At 31.0% G+C, this 11,117-nt stretch overlaps 1 protein-coding gene across 1 annotated transcript in view; it reads right to left on the bottom strand.

Moving 5' to 3' along the window:
- Positions 1 to 4,578: 4,578 nt before the first annotated feature.
- Positions 4,579 to 11,117, bottom strand: part of LOC148307899 (neural cell adhesion molecule 2-like) — a 151,345-nt gene continuing 144,806 nt past the window's right edge. The window contains exon 15 of the mRNA XM_088262593.1: positions 4,579 to 7,469. Within this exon, the coding sequence (XP_088118719.1) occupies positions 7,234 to 7,469 (236 nt within the window). The 3' untranslated portion in view covers positions 4,579 to 7,233. The remainder of the gene's footprint in view (positions 7,470 to 11,117) is intronic.

Raw genomic sequence — 11,117 nt, 5'->3', positions numbered from 1 at the left:
CTATAAAAGTAAAGTATTGCACCAAAAAATTATTCTGTTGTAAGCAGTCCCTGTATTCTAATGATATAATATATTATGTGGATTTAATGCTGTGTTTTTTGCAATTTATTTCATTCTTGTATTATCTCGTTTTTTTGTATATAACTATAATAAACACTACTCACAGAATTAAATGAAAAAAAATATCATTAATTATTAATATTTCAATACAATAATGTGAAAAGATTTAAAAATGTCACTTTTTTGTGAATAAAATTACTTTCTGCATTCAATTGTTTTTATTATTTTTTACATAGAAATTAGTATTATTATTCCACTGCATTCTTAACTTTTTTCATAGGTTTTGTGAATCGCAAGTGTGAGTGCGAGTGTGAGTGCGAGTGTGAGTGCGAGTGTGAGTGTGAGTGTGAGTGTGAGAGTGAGTGTGAGTGTGAGAGTGAGTTTCAGTGTGAGTGAGTATGTGTGTGTGTGTGTGCGTGTGTGTATTAAATGCAATAATGAATATGAAATATCGTAGGATTGGGTTTAAACCAGACTAGGGTAGAGTGAATTTTACCGGAATTAGTTCCACGAGAAGTAGAATGTAAACGGAGCTTTGGAAAGTTGGAACTTTGACACAGCTCACTCATGAAAAGTTAAAGCCCGCAAACAAACTTTCCTCTTATCTGCGGAACAAACATTTCTTCATAAAATTTTATTCCTTCACAAACATTTCTTCATAAAAAATAATGGTGTCGCTTTTTACTTTCCCCAACATGAGGAAGTTTAGTAATGACGGAGAAGTGGGGAACACTTAAATGCTATCGAACAAATATGGGAAAAGTCCCAACGGGAAGCTGGAAGAGAGGAAATCTGAGTGATTGACTCCTCCATCCCGAGGGTAAACTTAAAATGGGGATTTACTAGTATTATCGCTTTCATTGGTACAATTCTTAAAACAGGCATGACAATTGATTTTCAAAAGAACAAAATTCCTCCAAACGCACCTTTGTCTTGTTATTCGATAGTCATCTGATGCCTCAAACTGTTGAGCTGTCATGCATAGTGCGATCATTATTAGCCATCGATATTTTGAAACAATTTATTGATAATTATCCGGGAATTTAAAAGAGGTTAATGATCAAAAAACATAATTATGGTTAAAGCGTATTGTTTACAATATACGTAGCTATAATCATCCATTTTGTCGGATAACATAACGTCTAGCATAAAGCGACGTAATTTTATATTATCAATAGAAATAAAGATACACCACACCATAGATCATTCGTGAAAAATTGCAGAAGTAAGTAAGGAAAAATACCAAAGTACCTACTCACAAGTGATTTTCAATTCATATTCTTGTTAATAATATAATAATAATCCTAACAAATGTAAATATAAACGAACGAAGAACACTTTGTAAGAGTTTTTCACTAAATTCGATGAATTTCATGAATAAAATTGAGGAGCACATTTAAATAAGCTCTTTTCAACGTCCAAGGAAAGTTTTAACGTAATTCGCGAGATGGTGATTATGAGGATCTGTATTTTTATTTAGTAAGTATACTTTAGGAGTTAGTAAGGCATTTGTCCCAGACAACATACCAGATGTATTTTATAGTGTTCGACAATTTCTGTATTTTAGATACCAAACATTAAAAAATAATTACTGACAGTGATTCACTAATAAGCTGAAAATAAAGTTTACATTTTCGATGCCAATCATTGAATCGATCTTTACTTATCCCTTTCTGGAAAACCAAAACAGTGTTTTTTCAATCTGAAAGCAGAAAATTAATAGACAATTGGTGATATAAATAAATATATTTTTCAAAACGTAGAGTGCACAAGAAAGAGTAGAGTAATTAACAAAGGCAAAATAGTAAACAAAATGGTTGGTTAGAAGCAGAGAAAAACCAAGTAAAACTTGACGTTATCAAGGATTTCAAATATTTGAATATAGTCAGGTCAGGACTTGGAAAAATTAGCGTGTATGTATGAGGAGATGCATTTTATATATTTTTTTAAATTTAAATTTTTTTTATTTGTATACATTTATTTAAATCACAATTTATACATATTTAGAACATTTTTTTGCAGAGACCCACCAAGCCACCTTGTGTGTCTTGTCGGTGGAGTTCTTTTACAATACATTTTTATTGTTTTTTTACGATTTTAACCTAATATAGACACAAAAAAGAGAAAAAAATTAAGAATATAAACATTTTACAAATTTTCATAAAATTAACTCTTGACCATTTACCAATTCCTTTATTTTGCCTTTGTTCCATATTTTATTTCGACCTCTAACATCCGTCGGCAACAAATTATGCATGAATGTGGAAGATGCGAAGATTGTTTGGAAATACAGATTGGTGTGGCGTTCTATTCTCTCTGCCTACTCCTGCGGGGAAGCGGCGTGATGGTTAGTTGATTGGTAAGTTTTAATAAAATAAATTGAAAAGTTTTTAAAAACAGGTGGAACATTGCCACAAAATACTCGAAAAAAATTCGAACAAAAATTTCAAGTAAAATGCGTATTCCCACGAACGCTCAAAGTTGACCGGTATCTAGGGTCCAGGTAAACGATATTGTCGCATTTGTTACCTTTCCACATGTGTACAATACATATTGTACAAACTAAATTCCCGTTAAATATTGTACGCATTAAAGGGTGTCGAAAACGTGAAATAATTTATAATTATTTATTATTTAGCAGACCAGTTTCCATTTCCTATATTTAGCCGGGCGTTAAGTTGAAAGTACATTCGAGCCGAGCAATGAAAATAATAATGGTTTTAAAGACCGTTTACCGTTACCGTCCGACCCTTATAAATACCTATTATAGCCACGAGACCCGGATTCTGACAGAAGGGGTGAGATCAGGTTAAATGCTGTAACGTGGAGTTTTCTAACCTTTTTTGGCCAAACGCCCCCCAGGAGCGTCTTAGGATAACTCAAAATCCCTCTGGTATGAAATTGGCTATTTTTATTTCTTATTACACACCAAACTACAAAAAAAAATACAAATATGTCATCTTTGACAACAAAGACTATTTGCATTGACGATATTTCAGTATTATTTAAAAAATTAAACACTTGCATAATACCACTTATTGAGTTTTATTTCATTACACACGACTAGTTTAAAAAACTACAATTGTTTTTATCGACGGGTGATTACAAAAACTAACCAGCAAAAAAAAACTCTTCAGAGGTATACATGTAGGTGTCCACCTCCAAAGTCTAATTGTCAGCACGATTGACTACCGTCCGCACCTTACAGTACCACTTGGAGGTCCCTGATTCGACATAAATATTAATAATATAAATATAAGTGATTTTTCATTATAATATTTATTCAATATTATTCAGGACTGGTACCTGAATCGGAGGGCTGATAACCATTCCTGCGTGTGTTGACGGTCAAGATAACACTGCGTTTACATAAAGCGGTGCCCTATGCACCATCGGGTGCGGATGAAGGTTTGAAGATGAAGAAGATATGTAGAGGTGGGTGGGGTAATAAATAGAGGGGGGTTAAGTGGCTGGACTTTTTGTAATGGGGATCAATAAAAAAGATATATCAATATTTTAATATTATTCTATTTAAACAATGACAGTTCTCGGATCTATGATGTTCATGTGTATACAAGAGCTCTCACAAGCTGTCTTTATTAAGTTGATTATGTTGAGATATCTTGCAAAGTAAAGCTTATTAATTATTGTACATTAAAGTGAAACTTGAAGAACCTTACTTCCCGTTTGATATTTTCTGTTTGTTTGTCATTCTTCGCCCACGCCTTCGTAAAATTAAGGTGGCAAACATTAAGAAATCCACCTAAAAAAAATATGCCATCCGAGGAAAAAAGAAGAGAATTTAATCGGCTTGTAAGATGGCTAATTTGAAAAATAATTTCCTAATTTACGTAAAACTGTTCATTAGGTAATTCGAAATAACACGCATATTAAATATCATGTATTTTAAATTAGCACAGAGTGGCGTCCGCCTGCGTGGTGTAATGGTGAGCGTGTTTACCTACGGTGCTGGACGTCCCAGGTTTGATTCCTAGGGGGAGGGTGAATATAAATTTTAGTGATTTTTCAATATAATATTTATTTAATTTTACCTAGGAATGGTCCCTGAAGTGCAGGAGTGATCACCTTGCCTTCATCTGTTAACGATCAAGATAACACTGGCTCTATATGATGCAGTGTCCAATGAACCATTGGGTTCGTATAAAGATTTGAAGAAGAATCCAAAGTGAGATGTAATAGTCATAATATACTGCAATCCTAGAAGTCGACTAAATACTAAATGATTCTTGATTTTTCCAAACGATATGAAATTTTCGTTATTTAATAAGACCCAAATTTGCATGTTCATTATTAACACTTTCAAAATCTTTGATCATATGGTAATTAACCTGCAATTAAAACACATTTAAAACATGCAAAAAAGCATGATCAGTAAGTAAAAAAACCGATAACTTTCATTGTTTATTTACAACTTCAAACTCTTTGTTATAAACATTTAAAGTACAGTAATGATATAAAAAGTTAATATAAAATAAATATCACATTGAATAAAAAAACATTAATATATGAATAATAATACTTTGGAAAAAAACATATGAGATAAGAATGTAGCTCAAAATAATAATACCTTCGTTTGAATACATAAAAATTGCATTTAAATATGACGTTTTTATGGGTTATGTTTATAAATGTATTCCAATGGTTCACGATAAATTACATATGTGTGATATGCCCCAAGTATAACAGAGATATGCATTGATATGAAATTGTGGATTTTTTAACATTTGTCAAAGGATATGCAGTAAGTCTTTGTTATTTTTATTTTGATAATTTCATATTTTGATATGTGAATAAATTACGTCTTAAAAATATGTTGTATTAAAAAAATAAAATAAAAATTTTCTACAATGTATGAAGTGAAATGTAGTTATGATACATTACATACATATATTAGACATTAGTACTTACATTTTTAATATTTTTAGTGCTTTGTTAGTCTTAAAATCTAAAATTCTTATATAAACATTAGTGATAAAATATTTACATAGATACCCATCAGAAGAGTTAAGCATTTCATTTACAATTAATTTACCAATTTAATACTAAATTTTTAGCTCATTGCATCATACTATATTATGAAGTTATTTAATATCACACATGATATTTATAAATTCAATTGTAGAAAAATCTACATATCATTTTAATAAAATTTATAATATAACAACAATTAACTCTGTACGTAATTTAATAGATAATTACACTGATAATGGACACATTAGAAAAATTACTGATATTAATAATTATAAATCTTTTTTTAAATAATTAAAATCGTTTTAATTGTTCGCGTTGAAGGAAAAGTTTAATGTTACAAAACCAGAGTTGAATCACGCATTTCTAAAACGTTACATGTTTACACATTGGAAAATTTTATGGTATGTTTTTCCTGTATAAAAATTATACTAAAATCTATATAATTTTATTTCGGTTGACCTTGCCATTCAATAATTTTTGGTAAAATGGATTTAAATCAAATGTACATGAAGTTGAATATATCTAAACACCTTTAATTGTACTCATTCACAAAATTTTTAATGTGTGTCCAAATACTTGTTCAAATATCAGGGTTTTCTCCACTTGAGTTATTTTCATATTTTGACATATTTGTTGGAGAATAAAGAAGTCTAGATATTAACAGGGCTTATGATCTGTTATTAACCTGAAATCACCTGAAGTAAAGGGGTCTGCAAATAAAAGCTTTCTAGAACCAACATAGATGGCTGTTGAGAACTCACCGTGTCGTGAGATTGATCATATATCTAGGAGTTCCAAAAATTTGAGTAGTGTAGTTGTCAATTATAGGTAGAGCAGTAAATATTGCATTTGTGTAGAGTGTTCAGTTAACCAGCTTATGACAGGTTATAAGGCCTATTAATACCCACATTTTCATACTCTTCTTCATCTATTCTTAATAATATTTATTGCATCTCTGAGATTGATTAAAGAATTGCATTTTATCCAGTTAATTTTAAAACAATCTGCGTTCTCGCAGAGTATTTGAAAATAAAATAAAAAGATTATAACAAATTAATATCAATTTTGAACTATTGACGTAAGGTTATTTTTCAAAAATTACCAACGACTAGTGTCTTGCGACCATATATGTATTCACCCATGTAATACTTTTAAAAAAGTTTTTTTGTGGTTAAATGCATGATTATATTGCATGCAGAAGGAGCAAATAACATTAAAAATGTACATGCAACGTTTTGAAATACTAAGCTCAATAATTGTGATGTAACATGTTCATTAATAAGTTCAACAAAGTTGTAATAAACTAGCATGTGCGCTTTTACGATTGCACCACTCGACGAATGGTGAAATATGTTCACAAAACATTATAATTGTAGACTAGTCAAAGGTTAATAATACACTCGTATTATTAAGGTTGATTGTGACTGCGAAGTGGTCACTTTGCGTACTGCACTCGCGTAAAACTTTAAATTGGATTTATCATTGTTTTAATTGCTTCTTTGGTAAAAAATAAAAACATGAAAATAAAACTGTTTTCAGTTATAATTATTCTTAAAAAATTAAACACTTGTATAATACCGCTTAATGAGTTTTATTTCATTACACAATACTAATTTCGAAAGCTCCAGTAGCTTTCATAGATAGAGGTGAACTAGTAAAACTAACGAGTAACAAAAAAAATCAGGTATGTATAGAGGTTGGTAGGGTAATAAATAGAGGCGGAGGGGGAGTTAACGAACTTGATTTTTTGTAAAAAAAATGATTATAATGGTGACGTATTTTGATAAAGCAAATTATTAATTGACGTTTATCAGAATTTAATTTTTATGTATTTCTAAATATTCATTAAAATTGTTCATGATTTAACCCTTGTTTGTAACTGAGTGTAATAATTTAAGTGTGGTTTCTATTATGTGATTCGTGAATTCTGAAAAATAATTACTATGTAGTTACATACTTCGCGACGATGTTTTCTGATCCAAATTTTTAAAATTCTCATAGTTTTTATTTTATTATTGTATATCCTTTATGCCATATGTTGGTGAAAAAAATTAATGATAGGTAATTAAATTATTGATTAATTTACAAAGTGTTTAATTTAAAAAAAATAATCAACATGCCATTCCACAAAGTTAATGCCGAATAAATAAATGATATAACACTGTGTTCAGTTATTACTGTTTATACACACGATTCAGGCAGTCTGGTGTCGAGGAGTTTTTCCTTGAAGGCCTGAAGGTTCAGGCAGGAGTCCTGGGAGTACGGGACCCCCGCACTGGAGGGCCGCAGGGGTAGCGGGGGCAGGTCGCCGGCCACCCTGAGGGTGGGGAGCTCCTGGTAAGGGGCTGCGGTCAGCTTCTCTGTGGACTTGTGCCCGCCATCAGTATCCCAGGTTCGAGCGTATAAAGAGACAGGTTCTACAAATAAAAGATATGTTATATTCCAAATTTTAGGTACGCGCATTCTCTTATACATATATCACGAAATATGATGATACAGGGTCATCGAAAAATAATGCCAACATTCAAAATAACTGTTTTGAAAAAACTAAACGAAACGGTAGTCACGAGTTAGTGTTTATTAAAGTGGTATTACACAAAGTGAACAATGATTGACAATGAGAGTGTTATATTGCTATACTACAGAGTTAAAAATGTTTTTTTTTTAATACACATAATATAAATCAATGATTTTATTTTAAACCATAAAGATTTCTATTTTTTTATTATTCAATATATATATATATATATATATATATATATATATATATATATATATATATATATATATATATATATATATATATATATATATATATATATATATATATATATATATATATATATATATATATATATATATATATATATATATATATATATATATATATATATATATATATATATATATGTATATATATATATATATATATATATATATATATATATATATATATATATATATATAAATATATATATATATATATATATATATATATATATATAAATATATATATATATATATATATATATATATATATATATATATATATATATATATATATATATATATATATATATATATATATATATATATATATATACGATTTCTTGCCACGTACGTGCAACCATTTTAAGAGTCTGAAGATAGCGGCAGAAATTCACTCCCGCAGGTGATCCAAATCCCGAATCTTTTCTTCGTACACAATGTTTTTAGTATACCCCCAGAAAAAGTTATCCAAAGGGGTACGGTTAGGACTTCTTGGAGGCCAGGCAATGGGGGCTCCTCTACCAATCTATCCGTTGGGAAAGCGTACTTTCAATGCACCGCGTACTTTGCATGCGCATATTAAGATCATACTACCTTTAAAACAAAACTTACGTTCACGAGCTAACGTTACTACAAAATACTCGTTAAACATTAGGAATTTTGATGCTTTAACTTGTTGGCATTATTTTTCGATGATCTTGTACATTCATTTGATTTTGTTTTGGTAGATATATTATGTGACCCGATCATATTTTCGAAAAAAGACTCCAAATATACCTTAAAATATAATTCAAAATAAACGTTAACGTACATAATAAAAAAAAAATATTTGGAAAATAAATATATGTTAACGTATTATCCGTATTTACTGCGACGCGGTTATAAATCCAACGCCTGAAAGTGCGACAGTGCAATCTTTGCTTTTAAAGCAAACTGCATGTAAACTTTTCACGATACGACGGGCGATGACGTAAATTTTGGTATTGAGACGTCAAATCATGCAGTATAAAGGTAGTGAACGGATGTTACGCATGTATTGTTTTCCTTAACGTTTCTATATTTAAGTTCTCTAAATCATAAAAATAGAGTGCTAAAAGGGTATTAATTTAAAATGCAAATTTGCAACAAATCGCTTATACAGCAATGGATAAAAAAGTACCGTGTTTGAAATAATAATTTATCTTATCCAGGTCGTTAAAAAAAGCTCCCAAAAATTAAGTCCATAAAATAAATCAAGTGGCGTGCAGCCCCTTCCCTCGCGTTGTATGTATCCTCATTCCAACTAACGGGCTCGAAGATAAGTGGAGCTAATCAATGAAACAATGTGTTCTCTCGGATTAATAAACAAGAATGAATGTTTACTGCGCACTTTTTTTCTCGGGGATATAATTTTACTCGTTAATAATCCCCTTCGCGAAAAAGGCGCCGGAATCCAGTTTAAGGTTTGTTTACCCGAAAAATGAAAGCAAATAAATGAAATGTAAGCACAACCCATGGCCCGGTGGCTAGTCGGAAATACTGATCATTTCTCATACGTGTCCTTCTGGACAGGTATTTGGCCTTTAAGCACTTTATTTGTTTTATTTTTTTTAATCGGGATAACGCAAGATTTACGATACCTCAGATCAGAGAGAAGATTTGTATTTTTTAATTTTGTTTTAGTCATTGTTAAAAAGCGAAATGGAGTCAGGTAAATGTAATTGTTTACGGCGTGTGGGGATGAAGGGACACCTTTAATATTTTTCAAGTAATTAAAAAAGTTATTTATTACTATTCGAAAAAGTAACCGGATTTTTTACGTTGTATCAAAGCCACGATTCTTTTGATCTCATTTTTTATCTCACGTTTCGTTTGTGGGTTTATCGATATATGTAAATTTATGCCATCAGTTTCACATCGTAGTAAGAAGAAAAAATATTTAAAAAACAAATTAAAATAAAAAATAGAAATAAATCAAGCTCTGTTGATTAGTATGCGGACTGTAAAATAAAAACCCATATTTTACAAAAATTATATTTTTACTAAAATACAAAACCTACACAAAATCTTTCTTATCAAGTTATTTGTTTTTTATGGATATCTTAAATCAGTTGATGAAGTTAAACAAAAATATTTTTTTCTGGGTTTCCGGGCCAACGACCCATCATTGGCTTGTTTAACTAATCATATTTCAAATAAGCTATTTGTCAAAACATTGGATAATGCTGTTTTTGACACCAATGCTGATATTCGGTAGCAGTTTTTATTATTATTAAAAGTGAAATTTTGACAGCACAATAAATGTTAGATCGGAATATTTATCTCGTCTATGTAAAATGTGAAATACGAGTCTGGAGTACGTACTCATATGATAGTTGTGTGAGAATTTTGTCTTTGAACTTTGATCGCAATAAAGACATCATTCCACTGGCTGTGAGGCATGTCGTACCATTTTGTTGACTATTTTCTTAGCGGTTTCGCGAAAAGTAAGCTATACTCCGACAATTCCCCAAACAATCTACAAGCTCAAAGACAAAACTCGACGCGTAATTCGAGAGATTGTCCCCAGGTATTCGAATATCATTGAAAATATTGACGTAATGGTGGCTGTGTGCAAAAACAGATATGATGTCTAACTTATTAAAAAAAATGCAAATGTACTCTTAATTTTGTAACAATGAATATAGAGAGAAAACCCTTATCCGCAACACAATGGTGCATAGGGCACTGCGTCATAAAAACGCAGTGTTATCTTGATCGTTTACACATGAAGGAAAGGTGATCAGCCTTCCGCTTCAGATACCAAACCAGGGTAGTATCGAATAAATATTATAGTGAAAAAATCACTTATATTTATTTAACCCTCCTGGGAATCGAGCCCGGGACCTCCAGAACGGTAGCTGCGCGTGCTGACCATTTCACTACGGTGGCGGACAATGAATATAAATAAAATATTATTTTGTTGACATCTCAACATAGATGAAGAAGACGGTAACCCTGAGCCACTAACGGGTAACCCTGATCCCGATGATAACGGCTACGTTGACCATATCTACACAAAGTACCTTCCCGAGAATCACTGGATGGTGTACGGATGGAGACAGTTATTAAACAACTATACATCTGATAACTTTTCTACGCATTTGAAAAAAAAACTACTTCACATTTCTTTTTTTTTTTGACACCTCAACAAAGATGCAGAGGAATATGAAAGACTGGGCATTTACGGGGCTTACGACCGTCATAGGCTGATTTAAGTGATCATTTTACACGTGTAATATTCACCAATTATACCCATTACTGACAAACATTCTACT

This window comes from Brachycentrus maculatus, unplaced genomic scaffold (assembly GCF_059751285.1).
Source record: "Brachycentrus maculatus isolate JH-2025_06_01 unplaced genomic scaffold, ASM5975128v1 h1tg000185l, whole genome shotgun sequence".
NCBI lineage: Eukaryota > Metazoa > Arthropoda > Insecta > Trichoptera > Brachycentridae > Brachycentrus > Brachycentrus maculatus.
This window is presented reverse-complemented; position numbering and strand designations above follow the sequence as displayed.